The sequence below is a fragment of the Rhinoderma darwinii genome, chromosome 1, assembly GCF_050947455.1.
Source record: "Rhinoderma darwinii isolate aRhiDar2 chromosome 1, aRhiDar2.hap1, whole genome shotgun sequence".
Lineage (NCBI taxonomy): Eukaryota > Metazoa > Chordata > Amphibia > Anura > Rhinodermatidae > Rhinoderma > Rhinoderma darwinii.
This window is the reverse complement of record NC_134687.1, coordinates 62230275-62255602: the sequence shown is the minus strand read 5'-3', so window position 1 is coordinate 62255602 and position 25328 is coordinate 62230275. Positions and strand designations below refer to the sequence as shown.

Below are 25328 nucleotides of genomic sequence, written 5' to 3'. Positions count from 1 at the left end.
AGACTAGTCCTGCAAAAAGTAAGCCTTCATACGGCGGTCAATGGTTAAAAAAAATAAGTTATAGCTCTCAGAAGGCGGTGGATGAAAAAAAAAAAAAAATTTTTTGTTTTTTTTAATGATGTTATAAAAAGGCCAAAACTGGGTGCAGCGGGAAAAAGGTTAAAAGCTCCTGCATCACTGTGACGCGGTCTAATCAGAGTGGGTCTGCTGCATCACTGTAAGAATAAAAAGGGGGGTATGTGGTTTAAAAAAATAAAAAAAAAACCACACACACAAACACACAAACACATAAAAATAACTCATGACCGGTCCTCCTTGAGTTGGCCATAGACATTCAATTTTCTAGTGAATTGTCGTCATCCCCCCCCCCCCCCCCCCCCACTCTTTTGAAATTACTTGCATGCTCAGCCAAGTTATACAAGGCATTCGGAAAATCTTCAGATGCTTTCTTTTTTTTCACATTTTGTTATGTTGAGGTCCTGTGCTAAAAAAAAAAACCAAAAACAATTCCCCCCCCCCATCATTCCATACTCAATACCCCATAATGACAAAGTGAAAACAGAATTACAAATTTTTGAAAATGTATTAAAAATGAAAAACTCAAATTTTGAATGGGCACAAGTATTCAGGCCCTTTGCTATGTCACTTGAAATGTACCTCGTGGGGCCTCCCGTTTCTCTAGATCCTCTTTCCAATGTTTCTACACCTTGATTTGAGTCCACCTGTGGTAAATTCATTTGATTGGACAGGATTTGGAAAGACACAGCCCTGTCTATATAAGGTCTCACAGCGGAGGTGACCAAGAACCTAATTGTCACTCTGCCTGAGCTCCAAAGATCCTGTGTACAGATGGGAGGAACTTCCAGGTGGTCAACCATCAATGCAGAACTCCATCAATCTGGAGAAAGAAGCCTCTCCTCAGCAAGACACATGAAAGCCCGCATGGAGTTTGCAAAAAAGTACCTGACTCTCAGACTGTGAGAAACAAGATTCTGTGGTCTGATGAAACCAAAATTGAACTTTTTGGCCACAATTCTAAGCACCATGTCTAGAGGAAACCAGTCACTGCCCATCACCTGCCCAATACCATCCCTACAATGAAGAATGGTGGTGGAAGAATCATGCAGCGGGTGTTTTTCCAGCAGTTTGGACAGGGAGACTGGTCAGGGTTGAGGGAAAGATGAATCTATCAAAGTACAGAGATATTTTTAATGAAAACCTGATCCAGAGTGCTCTGGACCTCAGACTGGTCCCAAGGTTCACCTTCCAACAAGACAATGACCCTAAGCACACAGCCAAGAAAACACAGGAGTGGCTTAGGGACAACTCTGTGAATGTCCTTGAGTGACCCAGCCAGAGCCCTGATTTGGACCCAATAGAACATCTCTGGAGAGACCTGAAAATGGCCGTCCACTGACGGTCGCCATCCAACCTGACAGAGCTTGAGAGGATCTGCAGAGAAGAATGGCAGAAAATCCCCAAAACCAGGTGTGCAAACCTTGTGGCATCATACCCAAGAAGACTGGAGACTGTTATCGCTGCCAAAGGTGCTTCAACTAAGTACAGAGTAAAACTTATGTCAATGCAAGATTTTAGTTTTTCCTTTTCCATGAATTAGTAAAGATTAATACCATTCTGTTTTCACTGTCATTATGGGGTATGGAGTACAGAATGATGAGGTAAAACGTGATTTTTTTATTTTACAAGAAAGCCTCAACATAAAATGTTAAAAAATTAAGGGTCTAAAGACTTTCCAGATGAATTGTATTCATCTATGGTATTTTATGCCTATGACCAGCTGTAGTTCTAGAAAACGAACATTTTTGGTTCCGCTATTGTATACACTACAGATCTTAACCAATCTCTTGTAATTAAATGTCTCAAACACCATCTACTAGTAAAGTCTTGTTGTGTGCTACAAGCACATGATGGAAATATTGAGCCGCATTTTTTTTTTATTTTTTATTTTTTCTTAGAGGTGGAGGTATGGGACAAAAACTGAGGGCTGGGTGTCCTGATCTATGCGTGAATGATTATCTGGAATTAAGCATGCTGGGACTAGCTTCTCTAAGTGAAATCATTACGGACTTAACACTTCCCAAGAACAAGAGGACACTTGGATACAGGAGTGGAGGGGGCAGAAACTATTATAGACAGTCAATGTAGCAGAATGTATAGCACTGGCATTATAGGAAAGCTTGTTCTTTAAAGGGAATGTGTCGCTAGAATTTATTTTATTTTTTTCAGTTAAACAATTAGTATTTGAGTGATGACACATTGTTTTAATTTTTTCGCAAGTTAGGAAATATTATAAATTAGATTCTAATTTATAACATTTCCATGTGCTGGGCACTAGAGGGAGCAGTTCCCAAAATTGCAGCATGGTCACTGTGGTAAAGCAACCTCATTGATTTATGCTGCAAGTTTGGGGTGGACACACTCTCCTCTAGTGTCCTCACACAATCCCCCCCTTCCTTCTTCTGGCTAGTGCCAGGAGAAGGAGGGGTTTGAATCTTCAAACCTCCTACAATGTGTGCCGCCATTTTCTGAACGACTGCACAGTGTAGGAGGATTAGATACAGGGCTCAGCAGACAGTATAACACGAACATACACGCACATAATACACACATCACATACACAAACATAAATTACCTGCCGCCGGTCTACGTTCCTATTACTTGCGCCTGAACATATGGTCGGAAGCCGCGGCCGGAAGTAGTCATCTTACTGTCTGGCAGCGGCTTCCGGTCCATATGAAAAAGGCGCCGGATTTAGCTCTGCGAACGAGCTTCGTTTTGGTCTGTGTGGGAGCGGCGCACGCGCCGTTCCCATACAGACGGCGTACGCTGCAGTGAATGGAACGGCTCCCGTTCGCATTCTCTATAGGGTTGTATGTGCCATATAGCATCTCTGTATGTGTCGTTAATCGACATACAGAGATGAAAAAAAAATGGCAGCCCCCATAGAGAAGTAAAAGTAAGAACACAGTAAAAATTAGAAAGTGACTTAATAAATAACATTTGTTTACATTTTATTAAAAGCAATATAATAAAAAAAAAAAAATCATGACACCTTCCCTTTAATGCATTCTGCCATCAATCGCTTAGCACAGAACAGGGAAGGGTTCTTGTAAAGGTAAATGAAGCGTTGCTTACAGCAGCCCTCTTGGTAAACATCACCCCACCCTTGAGTTTCAGGAATGCTGCAACAGTAATGCCGTTACAATATAAGATTACATTTCCTCTCACTCTAACAAAGCCTCAGATCAAAAACATGACATGTCCCAAGTACTGAAAGGAATGCAGAATATTGTACTGCAAATTCATCATTTTATTTGAATCCATAATATAATATTCTACATTAATATCAGTGGTCACGTGAATTCTGTGAAAGCAGCAAAAATGCAGGGACTGGTAACTCTCCCGGGTGGTGAAAATCATCTTGTATTTTCTGGTTTCCAAGGCTTGAAATAACATCACACCACAAGCTTTCATGAGAGCACTTCTAAAAAGTATAGATTTTTTTTATCATGTGGAACCTCGGTATAAACATTATTACAACCTTAATCCTATCGGTTATGTGGAAATTTATTTCTTAATTTTTTTCCACATTGTAGCAAAAATCTTAAATAAAAACAAACAAAGTAGTATATGGGCAGACCGAAGCGCAGATGGTAAGTTGTTCCAAACGGTAAAGAAATCCTGCATACAGAAACATCATGTACCTTGCGGTAAAACACTCTTGTGAAGTCAGATACTGATAAAAGAAAGATAGATAATAAAAGAAAAAAAAAAAAAAAGGGGAGAGAAGACTTATCCTATGGTCTGTTTACTTGAGGTGAATGTTACGCACATTATAAAACCAATGACTGAAACGGGTGCTAGAACAAATGTGTTGTAGCTGGAACAAAGTGAAAGTGACTTCCATTTCCCTATTGGGGTAAGGGAAGAAAAGTTGTGATTGAGCGCTAAGGCGCTTACACGACATTATTTTGGTATTCGGGTCAGTTCACACACAGTTTTTTGGAGCGGATTTTGACACTGAAACCGCTTTGGAATCTGTGCCAAAAAAACGGCCCAAATCGCCCCTTATGGATTTCAATGGGAGTCTGTCCCAGGTAACAGTTTACTTTTAAAGCCTCAATTATTGGCTTCAGGCCATGTCCACCATTTACAATGGCAGCCATGACTGTTGCAGATGCGATATGCAACAGATTCAAAAACAGTCAGTGAAGTCAACGGGGTCCATTGAGGTTTCCACAATTTCGAAAGCAGGAATAGCGCAGTATGCATCGCTATTCTTGCCCTCAAAAGTGACAGGAACTAGGACAGGACCCCCTGACAGAGACCTACAACACATATGTGAACAGATTAACAAATATTAAAATTATTATTATTATTTTTTTTAAATAAATAACGAAAAACGTACCCAGATCAATAAGAATTGCATGTTGTTGGGTGGTTAGCTGTTTCAGTAGCTCTTTATAGGGAACATCTTTTATAGGACTTCTGCTGGGCATCTGATGTCTCAGCTGATACTGTTCTGTTAAAAACTTCCAGATTTCTCCTCGATGATGGCGAGGGACACCTAATAATATATAAGTGCTTATGTTAGCTAAAGATTATGAAAATAATCTCCCTTCATCTACATTGTGTATATAGCGGTTGTAGTATTAGTGACACATTTTGGTGGCCATTTCTTGTTGCTAAAAACGCTGAGGCCAGATGTTTCCTGGTAGTCGATAAGAATCTGAAGTTTTGCACACAATGCATTTTTCTTAGTACAAATATTTGGTGCGTTTCTAAAGTTTAGTAGGCATGTCACCCGTTTACCTTGCCCGACAGCAGCATGAATCTTTTCCATATCAGTCTTAATTTTTGCTCTTCCAGGGGTGTTCATCATTTTTTCCCACACCAGTGTCACGTCTTTAAGACATGGAGTGATTTCTTCATAGTCCAGCTTCAGACGCTTATTTTGCAAATCATTTTCTGATGCTTGATAAAAACATGAAACGCAAAACAAAAATTACATTTGTGAATTTAAAGGCTGTCAAATGAATTTACAGTTCTAGTGCTTCGTTCACATCTGCGTCAGTACTCCATTCACAGGTTCCGTCGGACCTTTCCATCGGGAGAACCCATGAGCGTAATCCAAACTGAAACAAACGGAAACCATTGATTTCAAAGGTGATGGATCTGGTGCAAATGGTTTCTGTTTGTCACCGTTGTGTAAGGGTTCTGACGTTTTGACTGAATAATGCAGTCGACTACGCTATTTATTCTGTCGAAACGGAACCCTTACAAAACGATGACAAACAGAACATTTGCACCAGATCGGTCACCATTGAAATCAATGGTGATGCAAACGGAAACCTATGGTTTCAGTTGGTATTCCGTTCATAGGTTCATGGAACCCATGAAGAGAGTCCCGACGCAGATGTGAACACAGCCTCAACTGTGAATAAAAAAATAAAATATGCACATTTAAATTCTAATCCACCATTTTGGATAGAGTGCTCCCACTTTAAATACATTAACACTAGGAGGCAGCACTTGACCTGTGCAGCTTCTTCTCTAGTACCCTCCCAGGCAGTACAGACCGGATATAACAAAAGTTAGCAGAACTAATAGACAATGTTGCCTAACATTTCAAAGCCTTTTGGCGAAGTTAATGCAGGGCAGAAGGGCTCCTCAACATGTTTCCAGTCGTGGCATAATAACATTTGCCCATGCTAATCCATTGTACTATCAAATGCTGTAAGTTTTGTAAAAAAAAAAAAACATGTTCGCATGCTATGCAAGAACTCAATGACAAAAAGAAAAATAGCAATTTATTCATTAACACCATATGATGTTGTATAAAGAGGTTCTCTGGGACACTAAAATGACGTAAAGTGTAGAATAGATCTAAAAGTTCCTATATTTATCTACTTTTCATTGGCTGTTTGTGCTATATACCGATAGACGGAGGAAACTTGTTCGCCGAAGTGAGAGATGCTCTTTATAGCCACTCCCCGCTCTGGCTAATAGAGGAGGGTCCAGAATAGTGAATCCCTCCCCTTCTTAACTTTCTAATTAAGGTAATTGATTTAAATGTTTTCTAAACTAGACACACCTTTAGAGGGAACCTGTGACCAGCATTTCACCTATTAAACCAGCAGTACCTGGTGGTAGTGGGTGAAAAATCATTTCTATATAACCTATAATTGTCTTCTTAGTTGGCTCTGTAGCTTTAGTATTCAGCTTTTTAGTGCTCCCACACCGTATGCTAATGAGCATAAAAGAGTCAAACCTTCGTTTGAAAAGAGTCAAACCTTCGTTTGAAAAGAGTAAAATCTTCAATTCTCAAGTGTTTGAGTTTACCCCGTCTCCTTACTTTTGATTGACAGCTCCTCGCCTTCCCCCAGCACACACAATCCCGTGCTTGTGCATTGATCTACTCTTCTGGTGTGGGCGCACAAAGGGACACCGGATTATTATGATAAAAGGCGCAAAATGTTTGCAGGCCGTTATTTACAGTTGGAGGAGGAGTTTAGGAGAGGGGATAACGGCAATTAACTTTTTATAGCAGTAGCCAGTGAGGGATAAGTAACGTTCAATAGGTGAAATGCTGGTGACAGGTTCCCTTTAAGCCTAAAAGAGTAATTGCACTTTTCAAAAGCTTTTGATATGTTCATAGGGACATATCAGAAGTTTTGATCGGTGGGGGTCTGGGTGCTGAAACCCCAGTCTATTAAATAAAGGTGCAGAATCGCTTTGCATCTTCGGCTGTGGTCAGCACTTCTTACTCGCCCACAGACTGCTCACATAGAATGTCTAGGAGTAATCTTCAGCCTAACAAGGGGTGCCGGTCACAGCCGAAGATGCAGGGTGCTCAGCTGAGGACTCCTGTACCTTTACTTTGGTGACAGTGGGGGTCTCAGCACTATGTCTCTATGAAATATCAAAAGCTTTTTAAAAAGTAGTGTTACTCTTTAACATCGGTCAAACTGGACACATCAGATGTTCTATAGTAATAGTGATAATGTGAATTAACTACTTTCTGCACAACGTCTTAGGGCCTGTTCACATCAGCGTTGCCTTTACGTTGAGGGATTCAGTCGGAGGTTTTCGTCGGGTTAACCCCTCAACGGAAAGGTGACGCTGATGTGAACAGTCTACTGCGCTATGGATTCCGTCAAAAACAATGGAACCCTGTCACAATGGTGACAAACGGAAACCTTTAGCAAAGTTTCCGTCACCATTGAGATCAATGGTGATGCAAACGGAAGCTAAGGTTTCCGTTTGCCTTTCCATTGAGGGGTTAACCAGAAGGAAAGCTCAGACGGAACCCCTCAACGTAAAGGCAACGCTGATGTGAACACAGCCTTGCTTCCACTTTTCTCAATTTCAACTCCCCAGTCCAGATGGCTTAAGAAAAAAAAAAAAAAGGGAAGAACGCTTCAAGTAATTTTATTATATAGGCCCCTTTACTTCAAACCAATTGTGAATTCAATTATTTATATATAGCAGTAATGTTTCGGGTAATTTAGGCCCTTCATCAAGCTTACGATTCTGGAAGCATGTAAGCAGTAGTGAAGTGAAGTGCACTTCACGGCTGCTCTTACACGCTTATGGAATTGTACAGTCAGAGGCAAAAAAACAAGCCCTCTTAAGGCTATATCAAAAAGGAAAAAAATAAAATTATGGTTTTTAAAAAGGTGTGTGGGGGGGGGGGGGGGCAAAAAACTGCATCGCTCGGTCTCCTAAGTGACCCAACCATGCAGCACTAGAACTAAGGGCGTCACAAAGGTCTTGAAACGCAAGCGAAAACAGCCCCAACACATACATACTTACTTTTTGGGGGTGGAGGTATGTATGTATAACAGCATATCTATAGCACTGCGACCCTATAGCTATGGATGGGCTTAGATACAGTGGCTCAGCTGACAGTATCACCCATCATAGGATTAGATATAGGGCTTAGCTCGCTGACATTGCGGCTCCAGCGCTGGACCCAGGAAAGGTGCTACTTAAGTAAGAGGGTAAGTTTAATACCCCTGTCTACTGGAGCTGATGGGTCGGGGTCCGACTCCAGGGACCCCCGCCCATCAGCTGCTTTGAAGGGGGTGCAGCGCCCGTACGAGCGCTTCTTCCCCTTCATTCTCCTCACACTGAATCGCTGACATGTTCGTGTCGGCGATTCAGTGTGAGAAAGTGACCAGAATGAAGGGGAAGTAGCGCTCGTACGGGCGCTGCACCCCCTTCAAAGCAGCTGATGGGCGGGGGTCCCTGGAGTCAGACCCCGACCCATCAGCTCCAATAGACAGGGGTATTAAACTTACACTCTTACTTACTCTTCGGCCTCAGCGGAGGTCGCGACTCCATCCAGGGTCGGGATGTTGTGCGCAGTGCATAGCGTTGACACGTCATGCATTGCACACAGCGCTGTGACGTCATGACCACCGCTGCACTCCGGAAAGCAGAATGTAAGTGCTGTCAGTTACTATAGTAACAGGGGCCCATGTAGTTTATTACATAGGCCCCAGTTACTATAGTAACTTTTCATTGAGGTGGTGCGGGGGGGGGGGGGCCGTTGGACCGCTGCAACCCCTATAGTTATGCCACTGCCTGGTTTAATCAATTAAGTACACAACTCTGTATTATAATAGTGCGGCTGTGACTTAAGGTTTAAAAGAGGAGAATATTACCAACGTGACTTTTCATAATAAGCGCCCACTGGAAGCGTTTAAGGAAGGAGAATAATCGCTATGATCATCATGTCATATGTAACATCAGTGAAAAATTCTAATCCCTTTACTGCACTTATACACACACACACACACACACACACACACACACACAAAATGAATAAAAGTCCGATCAGCAATTCTGACTTATGGACCATTCCGGTAGAAGTAGACAAAAATTTAAAGGCAAGATACAGACTTCGGGTAGTCAAAATTAAATCAGAGAAAGAAAGTGTTTACTGCTGTATGCCCAACGATTTACCTTGTAATTTTTGGTTTTCCTTTTCCATCCTGAGAAGTAAAATCTGTTGTAGAATGGCTTTTTTCCAAAGCTCCCTCAGTTCTTCTGGAGTGCGATGTCCTACTACTCCTACAATACCAAATGGACCATCTTCGCATACAGGCTGTAGGGGAGATCTCGGGGAAACATCACCCACTTCTGAACGGTCTGTGAAAATAATAATCATCAAATCTTGATCCGCGTACTTAAAAATTGTAACTAAATTTAAAAAAAAAAAAAAACCACACTTTTGGACATGTCAGACGTTTTGATCGATGAGGGTTCGAGCACGGAGACCCTCACCGAACGCTAAAATTAAGCGTCAGAAGCGCTCTTGAGAGTGCTGTGCTGCTTTGTTTTTGATCGGTTTTCTTCGGAAAGCTGAGCGAGCGGTGTACAGACTCAGACATTCTATAGAGCACGTACACCGATCACCCGAGTGCTTCTGCTGTTCAACTTTAGCGATCGGTGGGTGTCTCCGTGGTCATAAACTTCTGACATGTCACCGACATGCCAATAGTTTCAAAGAAAGTCTTAAAAGAGAACTATTGACATGTTACTAGTTTCTTAAAAAGTGATCCTTTAAGATTGTTAAACACAATTCCCTACTTACAGATTTCAAATCTAAATTGAAAAAATTAAAGGTGTTGGTTTAAACTGATGTTTATACATAAGGCCAGAGGCGTAGCTAGGGTAGCTACTGGGGCACATGCCCACAAGCCACTATGCCTTAGCCAGGATATTTAGATACAGTCGGGATGGGATCCGGCCAGTTTGCCCGAACCGGTTGTTAAAATGACAGCCGGTTCACAGAACAGGGAAGCCGGAACCGGTCCGGTTCCCTGCACTCAATTGTATCCACGTCCCCTATACAGGGGCCCTTATCCACCGGGACAGCCACAGGGGGCCCCATCCACCGAGAACGCCACAGGGGGGGGGCCTATCCACAGGGAGCGCCACAGGGGGGGGGGCTATCCACAGGGAGCGCCACAGGGGGGGGCTATCCACAGGGAGCGCCATACAGGGAACGCTACAGGGGGTATTATACAGGGAATGCTACAGTGAATGCCACAGGGGGCACTATCTACAGGGAACGCTACAAGGGGCCCTGTCTGCAGGGAACGCTACTACCTACAGAGGGCTCTATGGGGAGAACTATCTATACAGGGCTCTACTGGGAGCACTATCTACAGATGACTCTATGAGGGGCACCATCTAAAGGAGGCACTGTGTGGTGCATTATTTTACGGTGTTTGACACAATTTTATTCAGGGGCACAGTATGTTACTATTATATTCAGGGGCAGTGTGTAGCACTATTATATTGTGGGACACAGTGTATGATACTATTATATTTGGGGGTATAGAGTGTGGTACCATAAGAATTTGCTCTTCGTATATAGGTGCAGAAATGTTGGAAAAGTGAGCTTCCGAAGACATCAGCAAATTTACCCATTTCCGCAGAAATGGGTCATGGCCAGGAGGCATCAGGGTTCTGCACCAGATGGAAAAAGTAAAGAGAACGACTAGAATCTGGGAAGTAGTCACCGGTGAGTCACTAAATCTAAATGTTTATTCTCCCTGTGACTGCTCAGTACTGTAGTCACTGTATGATCTGCAGCGAGATGATGCGTGTATCGTTCTTTTTTGTGACACAGTAACTCCCAGCATATCCTTACCATCGTTCTGGCTATACTGAGAGCTGTGGTTTTATGCCGTACAAACTTATATGGCAGGGGTTAAACTAAATTTGCTAATTTTCTCTGTACTGAGCTGTATTTGTACTGGTGCTGTATATATGTACTGAGCCTGGTTCTGGAGTTATATTCATCATAACAACCAAGCTCAAAACATATATACAGCACCAAAGAGAAGCTCAAAACATATATACAACTCCAGAACGAAGCTGCGCATATAAATACAGCACCAGAACCAAACTCAGTACATATATACACAGCACCAATCAAAGAGAATAAATATATATATATATATATATATATATATATTTATTTTTTACGCACACACACACACAATGTGCTGTTCAAACTTTTGTTGTGTTTATGCGATTCATATATGTGGGGTTAGTGACTGCCTCCATTTTTGTTCTTGCACTCCTCCCATTCTGCCCTGGGTGATTTTGATTAGTTTAATGCTGGTTCCTACCCTCCCCAGATATATATGTAGGCTTAGTCCCAGTTCTGGGTGTATGTGGAGATTAGGTCCCCGCCTTATAGAGGTCGCCTTGTCGTGGCAGGTGTGCAAACACTTTTTGATCAAAATGTGCACTAAGCACCTCCCTTTTGTAAGTAGATTTAGCAGTAATGCATATTTATTTATATTAAGTGGCATTAGTGTTCGCAGTGTTCTGTCGCCATTTCTTTTTCTGATTATACACACATACATACACATTTATTTTGTACTTCATATTTCCCATTTTCACGCTTTGATATTGTTCAAAGCATTCATAATAGAGGAGACTTTATAAAAGACAAGTGGAACTTTGAAGACTGAAATAGTAGAGGACATCTCTTAATTCATACCAAAATGACCGATGTTTGGCTTATGGTCATAACTAGTTGATCTTTTAGACATATTACTTGCACTGCATTACAATATTCCCCAAGTTTCCCTCTCCTTCAAAGATGAGCAAATGGTAAGGACTCATGCACATGGATGTGCCCGTAATCACGGTCCACGACTGAGAGCACAGCCAGCTGCCAACAGACGCGAGCCGCATTTTCGGACCCTGCTTCCATATAAAGATGGGAGCATGGCCCGTAAAAATCGAAAAAGTAGGACATGCTCCATAATTCCCGGCACCGTTCTACGGCATGGACACCTATCCGTACCACTACGAATAGGTGTCAGCGGCCAATAGAACCGGGCGGGTCCGTAATTGCAGACCGTATTGCGGTCCACAATTAGAGGTTTTTTTATGGTTGTGTGCACGGGGCATAAATTTGCTTTTTTTTTCTTTAAATAAAGCAAGAAGGAAAAAAAGATGTTCAGAAAAAAAACAAGGCATGAGGAAGTTTTAAATCCCAGTTGAAAAAAAAGAAAAGGGCAATCGGGCGAGTGGTGTGTGGTTAACAAACAAACTATTACTCAATGTGAGGAACACAACACTTGTTAATATTTAACAATGGGGCTAGCTGCACTGGATAGAAAGAGGCATACCTCAGAGGTCAAACTACACAAACACCATCATAGCTGTCTGCCTGGAACGGAGGTAGCGCAAACATGGTGAGCAGATACAATGAGTGAGAAAACATTATATAAACAGGCGCAGCCAGACTCCTCGCTGATCTTCTAGGATCTGTTCGGTTCGCTTATCTTAACTACACAGTTCAGCTAAACACAGATGCAGTACCTATTGGTTGAAGATAGATTTTAACATGAACCATGCGATATAGTGAAGTAAACTGTAAAATTAAAGAGGCTCTGTCATCAGATTATAAGTGCTCTATCTCCTACATAATCTGATCGCGCTGTAATGTAGATAACAGTGGTTTTTATTTTGAAAAACTATAATTTTTGAGGAAGTTATGAGCAATTTTAGATTTATGCTAATTACTTTCTTAATGCCCAACTGGGTGTTTTTTACATTTTGACCAAGTGGGCGTTGTAAAGAGGAGTGTATGACGCTGTTCAATCAGCGTCATACATTTCTCTCCATTCATACTCAGCACAGCATGATCTCGCTAGATCACACTGGGCGGTCACAAACACTTACATTAACTTTACTGAAGTGTCTTGACAGTGAATAGACATTGCCTCCAGCCAGCACGCGATGTCTATTCACAATCCCGACACTTTGGTAAAGTTGGTGTGGAACTTAAATCGCTGCACAGCGTGATCACGCTGTGCAGCGATTAAGTTCCACACAAACTTTACCGAAGTGTCGGGATTGTGAATAGACATTGTGTCCTGGCTGGAGGTGATGTCTATTCAGTCAAGACACTTCAATAAAGTTAATGTTGGTGTATGTGACAGCACAGCATGATCACTAGATCACGCTGTGCTGAGTATAAATGGAGAGAAGTGTATGATGCTGATTGGTCAGCGTCATACACTCCTCTTTACAACACCCACTTGGTGAAAAGTTAAAAAACGCCCAGATGGGAATTTAGAAAGTAATTAGCATAAATCTAAAATTGCTCATAACTGCCTCAAAAATGATCGTTTTTCAAAATTAAAAAAACAGTGTTATCTACTTTACAGTGCCGATCACATTATGAAGGAGATAGGGCACTTATAATCTGGTGACAAAGCCTCTTTAAATATATAAAAGTACTCCTATCAAGTACATGTTGTAAAAGATGAGAGATTTCAGTGAGACAGACTACACTAATTTAGATTTCGAACTTATTGGAGGCCAAAATCTGTGCGTAAACTCAACATAAAACTGGTCGTAGGTGGGAAGATGCCCCCCACCCCAAACACAGTTCGAGAAAGATCTTGACCGCCTCAGAAGATCTATAAGGAATAATTTTTTTTCCTATTAGCTGTGTAGTCATATAGATTATCCAATCTGTGTGTAGAGTGCATCTGATTGGGAAGAACACAATAAAAATAATAAATTTCAGCTTCAGGTTTTGCATATACAATTACTTTAAGGCCCTGTTCACACTGTTAACGTGTCGGAATCAACGCCAAAAAATGTCCGAAATAATCAATGGGAAGCAGGGGGGGTTTCCTGGTCGACTTTTAGCCGCTCACGGTAAAAAAATGCAGCAACGCCTTTTCTGCCACGGTTCGGTCTCTGACCTCCCGTTGAAATCAATGGGAGGCTGAAAAAACCTGCTGCGCTCGACTCCAAGTGTTTTTAGCCCCCAGTCCTTGCATTAGTTTCAATGGGCGCGGGCAAAAAAACAGTGCAATAAAGCGCAGGCAGGTCAAAATTTGCCTCAAAAATTCCTGAAGGAATTCAGAGGCAGATTTTTGGTTTGCCTGCAAAAACTCCATGTGAACTACGTTTTTACATAGCATTAGTTCTTGAAAAACAAAACTTTTTTTCTTTTCCTTTGGGTGTGGGGAAAGTAACAGACATAAGTATTCAGAGCCTTTGCTATGACACTTGATATTTAGCTCTGGGGGCCTCCCATTTCTCTGAATATCTTTAAAAAAAAAAAAAGTTTACACCTTGATTGGAGTCCACCTGTGAAAGATTCATTCGATTGGACATAATTTGGAAAGACACACCCCTGCCTATATAAAGTCTCACAGCTGACAATGCATATCAGAGCAAAAACCAAGCCATGAGGAAAGAAACCTATCTGAGCTCTACAGGCACTTATGTGGAGGCACAGATCTGGAGAGTAGTACAAAAAAAAAATTCTGCTGCACCGAAAAGTTCAAGAGTACAGTGACCTCCATAATTCTTATATGGAAAGATTTGAAACAACCAGGACTAGGAATTGGGTGGAGAAGAGCCTTAGTAAGAGAGGTGTCCAAGAACCCAATAGTCACTCTGTCTGAGCTCCAAAGAGTATGTGCAGATGGCAGAAACTTCCAGAAAATCAAACACCACTGCAGCACTCCACCAATCTGGGCTTTATGGCAGAGTGGCTCTCAGACTGAGAAAAACAACATTTTGTGGTCTGATGAAACCAAGATTGAACTTTCTGGCCACAATGCTAAGCGTTATGACTGGAGGAAACCAGACACTGCTCACCACCTGCCCAATACCATCCATACAGTGAAGCATGGTGGTGGCAGCATCATTCTCTGGGGGTGTTTTTCAGCGGCTGGGACAGGGAGACTGGTCAGGGTAAAAGGAAAGACGAATGGAGCAAAGTACAGATATATTCTTAATGAAATCCTGATCCAGAGTGCTCTGGACCTCAGACTGGGCCAAAGGTTCACCTTCCAACAAGACAGTGACCCTAAACACAAAGCAAAGACAACACAGGAGTGGCTTAGGGACAACTCTGTGAATGTCCTTCAGTAGCCCAGCCAGAGCCCTGACTTGAACCCAATCGAACATCTCTGGAGAGACCTGAAAAGGACTGTCCACCGATGGTCCCCATCCAACCTGACAGAGCTGGAGAGGATCTGCAGAGAATGGCAGAAAATCCCCAAATCCAGGTGTGCAAACCTTGTGGCATCATACCCAAGACGACTGGAGGCTGTTATCGCTGCCAAAGGTGCTTCAACTAAGTACTGAGTAAAGGGTCTGAATTCTTATGTCAATGTAAGATTTTAGTTTTTCCTTTTCAATAAACTAGAAAAAGATTATTAACATTCTGTTTTCACTTTGTCATTATGGGGTATTGCATGCAGAATCAGGGGGAAAATCTTGAATTTATTTATTTTTATTTTAGCACAAGGCCTCAACATAACTAAATGTGAAAAAATTGAAAGGGTCCGAAGACTTTCCAAATGCATTGTATAAAAAGGTTAGTACAGAGATCTGTCTACTGATCTTTTTATACCCAGGAGTGTAACAAAAAAAACAAAAAAAAGGGGGCATCCTCTATATCTAGATGAAAGAAGGTTTCTACACATAGACAGGGATTCTTTATTGTAAAGCATTGATACTTTGAAGCTCTGGCACTGGATGTCATTTTGGTGGATTCACTAAAAAAGCTAAATAGGGGCCTAGATGCCTTGGAGCGTAATATTACTAGTTATGAGTACTAGAATACAGAAGATGGGTCGTTGATCCAAGGATTTATACCGATTGCAATATTTGGAGTCGGTAAAGACTTTTTTCTTCCAAGATTAGAAAATTTGGCTTTTGCCTCATGGGGGTTTTGGATTTACTCTGGATCAACATTGCAGGAGAATAGGGTGGATTAGAGGGACTTTGTAACCTACTGTAATTAAGAAGGTTTAAATAGAAAAAAGGTTTCACTATAGAATAAATTCCTATATCTGAAGGTACCTATAGCCAACAACGAAAATACAGAGCATGGGGTGATTTTTCAGGAAGGTTTTAAAATGGTGAATTTTTTTGTTTACTTGGCATTGAGTATTTTTTTTCTTTAAAGAGACTGTCACCACATTATAAGTGCCCTATCTTCTACATCAGTAGATGGGCGCTATACTGTAGGGGACAGGAATGCTTATAATTTTTTTTTAAACTATCTATTTTCACGTTATTAGTGATTTTAGCTTTATGCTAATGAGTTTCTCAATGGACAACTGGGCGTGTTTTACTATATGACCAAGTGGGCGTTGCACAGAGTGTACGACGCTGACCAATCAACGTCATGCACTCCTCTCCATTCATTTACTCAGCGCATAGGGATCCTTTTAGATCACTATGTGCTGTCTTATACTAACACATTAACGATACTGAAGTGTTTAGACAGTGAATAGACATTCCACAGGATGTCTATTCACAATCCCGGCACTTCATTAATGTTTCTGTGGTAGTTACAGCAGAGCAAGCGTAATCTCGCGAGATCATGCTGTAAATGACAGGTTAGTATAAGACAGCACATACTGATCTAAAAGGATCCCTATGCGCTGACTAAATGAATGGAGAGAAGTGCATGACGCTGATTGGTCAGCGTCGTACACTCTGTGCAACGCCCACTTGGTCATATAGTAAAACACGCCCAGTTGTCCATTGAGAAACTCATTAGCATAAAGCTAAAATCGCTAATAACATGGTGAAAATAGATCATTTTTTAAAAATAAAAAAGCACTGCTGTCACCTACATTATAGTGCCCATCTCCTAATGTAGGAGATAGGCCACTTATAATGTGGTGACAGAGCCTCTTTAAAGACTTGGTTGTTTTGTGTATTCTGACTGGTCATTAGAGACAAATTCATTGTTTCAATCGCACTAGTTTTATATATAGCGAATAAAATAAACATATTTTACATTTTGGGGCGTGTAATAGGTTTATTAAACATGAAAAGGGGTTTCCAGTTTAGATCTAGCTTCTTGCCAAATTTAACAAAAATGCGCTGTACTGGCACTTAACCTCTGCAGCCAATCACAGTCAAGTGCCATACATACTGAAATAGTAGCTCAGTGACTGGCTGCAGCATTATTAACAGAGGTTAACGGGTGACTATGGGACTGTCAGCGCTGGATTGGCAGGAGATTTGAAAAGGAGTATATTTGCAGACGCTATTTTAGAAATACATTTTTGATGCTGCAAAACCTTTTTTAAATAATTTACAAAGGCTCTGAACAATGGATTGTGGTATCTTTGAGAAACGCCCAAACACATTTTCTGGCATGTGAATCACTTTCTGTAAATAAGTTAGTAGATATGTACAGAGAGATTGCTGATCACAAGGTCTCAGGTAGTTTCTGAGTATCACAAGTGATGCAATGAAAGAAGAACCGATGTGTTAAAGACTTTTCTTCCTGCAAAAGGTTTTGTTTTTGTCCATGTTGTTCTAAGAAAGGAGTTTCTACAGCACTTAGTCAAAAATGTCAGAACTTCTCTAGAACAACGGCTTGTCTGGTAATGTGTACACCAAGTACCGGCAGTAAAACAAGGAAACTTCGCATACCTGTTATTAGAAGCTAAAGTGATAAGGTCATCAAAATGTCACTATTACAATAGCTTATAGGGTGCTTGGTTATGTAGCACCTGGATGGAAGTGTAACTTATTATTTACTCAAAATAGGGCAATTTGTACGTCTAGGGTTGAAATCCAGAAGTGTTGTGGTATATCAATTAGCTTTGCCATAAAACTGTGATTAGTGGGTGTTGGACCTCTTGGACCCCCATTACTTCCTAGAACGAATGGTCCCAGGTACTCTGGAAAATGAGGGAAATTCCCAAACTACTGCAACTTATGCATGAATATCACTGTACATATTACTGAAGAAAATTTTTTAAAATATTAAACACAAGGGCCTCAATGTATCAAAACCATCTTAGATCGGCCTGGTCAAATCCTACCCATGAACTGTATGTTTTGGCCGGGCAGGAGCACCGCTGTGCTGGAATAGATTAAGCTGAATGCGGTCAGTAACATCCTCAAACTCTATGCATTCAACAGTGGGTGGAAGCCCATGGCCACCAAATTCATGTAGTGCATGGGACGAGACCTGGTCACCAAGGTAGCTTTTCTAGCGGTCATCTGGACTTCGAAAGTTGAACTACATATAACTCCGCTTATAAATGAAAGACTCATTTTCTGACTGGAGGCAATGATTAAAAAGGCAAACTGTGGAAGATATGGGCAACAAGACAGCTTTTTTGGAGACCGTTTTGATACATTTACCGGTTTAGAACATGGGCACTTCATCAAAACTGTATAGAGCATACAGCGAGGCTATGGGTAAAACTACACAAAGGGATTACAAAATACACAAAAAAACTTGAGAAAAAAAAAAAAACAAAAACAAAATAGTTATGATCCAAGAAACTGATGTAGAAAGTCCCAACTGTGCCCACTATGTAACGTTCTACACTTTGCTACCTGGAACGGACGTCTTTCCTCAGTGTGGTTTGGCTCATTCATCATTATGGTAAATGTATTATCTCCCAGGTTATAGGAGTCTCTTAATATTTATAATATAAAAGATCGAGTAAAATACAACACATACCTTAGGACCCATTCACATCAGGGTTGCCTTTCCGTTCCATTCAGAGGAACAGATGAACGGGAAGCCAAATGGAAATGATCGCTTCCGGTTGCATTACCATGGATTTCAATGGTATTTTTTCTCTTTCAGTCGGCTTCAATTTGCCTCCGTTCCGCTAGGTTTCAGGGTTTTTTTCACGGAAAAAGTAGCGTAGTCGGAGACAAACCGATACCAACCGATTGGTAATGCAACCGGAAGCAATAGTTTTTGTTTGGCTTCCCATTCACCTGTTCCGTTCATCTGTTCCATTCAACCTTTCAGTCAGAGGAAGGATAACCCTGATGTGAATGGGCCCTAACAGTAGTAAAAATAAATCACACATCTTTATACATTGACCATATCTTTTAAACTGCAGAAAAGTAGCTATGTATACAGCACACTTCATGTCTCATCTTGTAGTTCACGAAGAGGGAAATATTTGGAAGTCTGGGGCTTCTTCAGAAGACAAGCGTGTATTGATAAAGTGGAGATGTTAATTAAAGGATGTACATTTACTACAGCAGCTGCTCTCTGAAAGACGAGTAAGACAAAGACGTTTTGTGAGCGCTGCTTCTGTGCCAGTGCAGGCGATTAGGTCAGCCATTTTTAACCCGAGGCATTTTGTACTTGTTTCAGTACCTCTTCGCGGGAAGCTGGAATGTGTGTGAAAGACAGGTCACGTACAGTTTTTATATGATGAGTGACAAGATGCTTAGCATCCACTCAGAGCCGTCAGTCAAGAAGAGAACGTATAGGCGATAGGGATATGACTAAGTGCAGATTATATGGAAAATCACATTTTCTTCAGGTGGTTATTTCACCTACAGCTTGTAAGAAAAAGTTGAGTTGCCGATACAAATGACTAATCTAAAAAGTTTCATTTGCTGGGCCCTTTAGAATTACTGGTAGATGTATGGGCCAACGCACAACATCCTGGCCTAGGCCATGACTTTAGTGTCCCTTGAATGATAGGGGTACGGCTCCATGCAAAGAACAATAGAGAATCCCTTGAATTTGGCATGAACATTGTTGGCCAAATCATTAGGGAGATAGGACTACCCCAAGTCACAATTGTTACTGGTATAGGTTGGGGTCGAGGAGGAATTTAGGCACTAGAAAAGGCCTGGTGGGATGAATATTCGCTCCAGTCTCATTTTGATGGAAACGCAAGGGTGCTATGAATATTACATAGGTCTAAGACTCCATGTTAGGAGTGAAAAACGTAGTAAGGGGGTCAATGTCTTATTTGTATGTATAAGGTCCAAGCCTTCGGGGAGCTGCTGCAGCCATTTGAGAATTGGGTTTCTTCTGTAGAGTGATAGGTCATGCCCTTGAGAAAGACTAGAAAGTAAAAAAATATTTACTATCCCACCCGCCAAGTCTCTGCTATGAGCCCAGTGAAACAACAAGCAGGATGAAGTGATGAAATTTCTGTAAATGGAAGTGTACTGTCGGTCCTAAAAAATGTTTGCACATTGCATAAAGGGTTACGGTTTGCAGTTCCATGTGCGAGAGCACCTTAGACGGACGATTCAGGCTGCAGTAATGGTGAGAAAGAATGTGCAGAAATCTATTCATTTTTTTATGAAGGAGATGTTTATTTTAGACACATTGGGGCAGAATCGCTATTGGAAATTCGGCTGCATTTTAGACACCCGACAAGGTGGTGGGGCTTAGCAGGAAAAGGGAGTGTGGCTTAAAATGCAACATCGTCTAGGTAAACGCACCAAACGTATCATACAGCATGCACCGCTTAGAAAAATCGCCAAATTTGTCAGACTGCCTCGTCTAAAGGTGGTTTTACAAAAACTGTATTTTGACAATCAAATATTTGCCTAATTGATGGCACTCCTTTGCTCTTTTCAAATAGATCAAGGATCGGGAGACTACGCTATTGCTTCCGGCAAAACCACGGGCCCGGTGCACAACAGACAAACTGAAACCATGGGCACCGGATCGGTCAACAGTGAAATCAATGTTGATGGAAACGGAAACCTCTGGTATCCGTCTGTCAGTTTGTGTCTGTTCAGGGTCCCTTTCTGACGGAAAGCTCTGACGGAACGTCAGAACGGGACCCCAACGCAGATGTGAACAGAGCCTGAGCTCGACACAGGATGGTGGGAAATTAGTCACTATAATAAACCCTCACAAGGTAAACATATGTAGGTGTAGCTTTTTTTAAAGGCAATAGAAACAAGATTAGAGAGCTATTAAAGATAAGTAGTAAAATAACATTACTTTGAAATGATGCTATCAATACTTCTTATTTTAGACTATGGCGTCGACATATAAAGGATAAGAAACACTCCCGCATATGGGGTTTGGGTAGACCAATTGAATCTCCACCTTTTAAACACGTAATTTTTAATGGTTGGAGCGCAGTTTATTTTATACTGATCTCCAAATGCTCTGTATAGAGAGATTTAAATGAATCAATTCTGGTTGCCGCAAGCCACCACTAGAGGGAGCTTGCTGCATACAGTTTCATTATTGAGTTCAATGTATGCAAGATCCTCCCAAGTGGCTGCTGCAGCCAGAATATTTTTAGGAATATATCAAGACATTAATTCAGCCTAAAATTCTCTGCTGATTTAGTTACAAAATAGTGTTTAAGGGTGAACATTCCCACACACGCATTTTTATAATAATAGTGTAATTGAAAAAGTGGCTACCAGATACATTTGGTTCTCTCCATGGTGAACAAAGTTTTGGAAGGGCCATAATTGGATTATTTCTGCCCGCTCAGTCCGCAGTAGCTTCTGCCAAAATAAGCACTTTTGGGACCACCAGGCAGTTCCAATAGATATAGGGCGAAAAAATAAATAAATCTGGTCTATGGATAGAATTAGTTTAGTGTTCTATTTCTTGAAAGTTTTCCTCATGTATGGCTCATAAATTAGACGGCAAATAGATCCTCCCTCTTCCAAAAGAATTGCCTGCTCAGTTGTGACTTCATATACAATTACACTGATGGATTGTAAAATGTATATGATCTTTCGGTCTAAAAAAAACTAGGTTAGCGGAGTAGTAAAATGGGTTTGCAGTTGTGTTCAGTGTATTAGTGACGCCCATATAGAGGTATATTACCTCTTCATATAGAAATGACAATTTCCTTACATAAATTGCATTCACTCACACAAAAGCTCCGTTCCCTGGACACTATTAAAAGGGCATATGGGCATTAAAAGGAGAGTCCCTCGCTCGGGACCCCCCTATATGATTAGTTAACAAGCAGCAGTTCTCGCACTGGCTGACTGTAACAATCTTTATATTGCACGGAAGGCCATTCATCTGAATGGCCATCATGTCGTACTACTACACGGCAATATCAGCAGTTTTCGGAAGGCCTGACCAGCACGGCGGCTCTTAGATTAAAGGGGTGTTCTGTGGCGAGACAACTTTAAAAAAAAGGAGTAATGTGCATCACCTTATATAGGAAATTATGGGCTGATCATTGTGAAGCAGACAAGGCAGTTTCCATGGAGATTTTCCAGCTTTCACAGGACCGCGACACTGGTTGGTGACAAGTCACACTAGCACCACTTTCATACGATGGCCTGTGCGTCTCGCTCGCTGCTCCTGAGAGGTCAACTACGCGGTCATACCCTGTGGTGGAAGCCGCTCCCTGGCAAGCGAGGACTGAAGGGGACTTTTCAGTGCAGGCAGGACTATAAAAGTATCCTTTAGATGTCTTGGTGACAGACTCCCTTTAAATAGTTTGCCTCATCAGACATTAATGGCATATCACTAGGATGTGGTGCCAATGTCCAATTGGTAAGGGTTTAAACCCTGTGACCACAGACGATCCCCAAGAAATGCCACTTTGTCTCCTGAGGTTTCTTTTTAGTTTTTGTTTGTTTTTGTTTTTTTAAGTTCGGCCATTCTAGTTAAACAGCAGGTCCACAACTCCCTTCTCTATGCCTTTCAAGGCATGATTGTACAATTTCATTGTTTTTACAATGCCACAGGTCACCTCTAGGTTGCACGGAAAGGCTATTTAAACCCTTAATGGCTTTTTTTTTATAAATAAAACAGGTCAGTGTGTTTGGTATAACTTTATAATTAGTCTTTAGCAAAAATGCGTTTGACTTTTTTAGATACAGCTGCTATGTATTTTGAATACAGAGCAGCTGTATGTAGTGCAAAATCCTGTTAGTCAGTTCCGCGGGACTCACAGTTTCAGTGACAGCGGGTCCTGCGTGTCTCGGATTACAGGTGGATCCTGCGTGTCAATCACATCTAAATTCATAACTTAGATGTGATAATTACAGGTGGATCCGGTGTGTCAAAGACAGGCAGGACCCGCTGACACTGAACCAGTCAGGTCCGCAGGACTGACGGATTCAGGTCATCGCGAAAGATACAGCTGCTCCGTATAGAGAACACAGAGCAGCTGTATCTAAAAAAGTAAACCAAATTTTTAATACAGACTAATTAAAAAGTTACAAACACACAGACTGACCGGTTTATATAAATAAAAAAGCCCATCAAAACCCGTAAATATGACGCTAAATAAATAGTTCTGCCTCCATTGCTAGCCCAGTATATGCGGATAGCGCCACCTATGTTTATAGCTCTGCCTACGCGGCTTCAGACCCTAAACCCCAGGCACATTTTTGTGAGAACTACACCCGTCTCATACTTCAATAAAATATTCCAAATTATATAAAGGTGATAATAGACACTTTGATAGTAATATAATCTCCAGTTAAAAGAAGACATAGCAGTAAAATGTACACAGATGTGAGCACGGGATCCAAACAATGAAACAGAAAGAACTGTCTGAAGACAAAATGATACATTCTGAATTCCACAGATCACATTTTTTAGTCACAAGCAGAGTTATACTGCCCCCTCCTGACTTTCTGTAAGAAGGCAGCTGACAAAGTAGCTCTGACCAGTAATTGTGAGGTTGTGTCAAGAAAATATCATGTTTTAGCAGTCACCTGTACTGCACGGGACAAAAAAGAAAGAAAAAGAACCAATAGATGACAAACGGTACATTTTTTAAACAAAAAATAAAATCTAACATGCAGATATTTTGTTACGATTTCTATCAGTGGGAAGATTTATTAAAATAGAAGCATGAGAAATTTGGTGCATCTTGCAAGACACTTCTGTTCCTTACGCCTCATCTTGGTTGTCATACTTGACATCAATATTTTGCACAAAAAAAATTGCACATGCCGTTTAGAAAAAAACAAAAAAGGGGCACGGCTGAAAGAAATCCTTTAAAATGTATATAAGAGTTATACAAACTTCTGACATGTCATAGTGACATGTCAAAAGTTTTGATTGGTGGGGGTCCGAGCACTGAGACCCCCACCAATCGCTAGAACGAAGCAGCTGAAGAGCTCGTGTGAGCGCTCAGCCGCTTCGTGTCTGTTCTGCTTTTTCCGGAAAGAGGATGTATCAGGGTAGGGGCACATAGACTTTCTATGGAGTCCGTACACCGATACATTTATTTCCGGAAAAAGACAGACATGAAGTTCTTGGACCCCCACCAATCCAAACGTCTGACATGTCACTATCACATATCAAAAAAGCTTGTCAAATGTTTAGCTACACTTTAATGTACCAATCCTTTTTTAAAAGGATTGTGTTAGTTCTTGGGATGTGTACCAGTTTTGTATGCTCTATATACAGACACCAGTAACAGATACCAAGGTGATGGCCACATCAGACAAATTATTGGCAAATCCATGGCCAGCATACGGTCTAGAATCGATGGGTACAGCAGATTATGGATTATGACTTTCTTTGCATTGCAAACAGACGTTCTGTTCTGAAGGTAAAGAACATCAAAAACATAAGAAAACCGGCGTGACATCCACTGCTCTGGATATTTCACGTTTTCTTCCAAAACTCGAACACATTAAAAAAATTCCTTCAATGGAGTGAGTGGTCTACCTTGTAAACCCCACATCCTGCCTGCTGTATATGAAACCGGTAAATACAGAGCAATCCTGTATATACACAGTGAAGAATACATTTTGTGGTTAACGCAAAACCATAATAACGAAATATGGTGTTACAGCACCACCATGTGGTTACAAAGTGTTCATGCATGTTTGGTAAATCTGTATCCCCACACGGACCATGATTTGATAGTTTGTCACATTGATAACAGATGCAGAGATTCTAGCACACAGTGAGGCCCCATGCCCAATACCGTAGATTTTATCCGTAATTGCGGACCCATTCATGTCTATGGCCGACGGAGGCCCCATGCACACGACCGTGCACGTAATCACGGTCTGATGTCGGCCGCGGACAGTCATCCTCATTTACGGATTGTGCTCCCATTATAAAGTATGGGAGCACAGTCTAAAATAAAACAGGACACGTTCCCTAAGTATACGGGAAGGTGTCTGTCGGCCATAGAAATTAATGGGTCTGTAATTACGGACGAAATCTACAGTCGTGTGCATGGAGTCGGACACTTTCCTGTATATTTACGGGAAGGTGTCCGTGCCGTAGAAATCTTCCATAAAAACATAGGACATGTCCTATTTTTTTATTTTACGGACCGTGCTATCGTAATTTATAACGGGAGCACGGTCCACAAATACGGATGACTGTCCGTAGCTGTCCGCACCCACGGACTGATTACGGGAACGGTCATGTGCATGGGGCATTACGCAATCTTCATAGACCAACAATAGCAGAATAGACTGTGCTGAAAATCTCAGTGACTCAACCATTCCAAAATTCAGATCATCACCTCTTTACCCTGCTAGAGCAAACCTTCTCACCTACAAGTACTGTTATTGTGCAG

General features: G+C 41.4%; 1 protein-coding gene across 3 annotated transcripts in view; it reads right to left on the bottom strand.

Annotated features, from left to right (window-relative positions):
• Positions 1-25328, bottom strand: part of TBC1D1 (TBC1 domain family member 1) — a 149076-nt gene that overhangs the window by 29489 nt on the left and 94259 nt on the right. For all 3 annotated transcript variants that reach the window (XM_075859047.1, XM_075859066.1, XM_075859056.1), the window contains 3 exons: positions 8992-9177; positions 4834-4995; positions 4430-4588 (listed from right to left, as the gene is read on the bottom strand). In XM_075859047.1, the coding sequence (XP_075715162.1) occupies positions 4430-4588; positions 4834-4995; positions 8992-9177 (507 nt within the window). The remainder of the gene's footprint in view (positions 1-4429; positions 4589-4833; positions 4996-8991; positions 9178-25328) is intronic.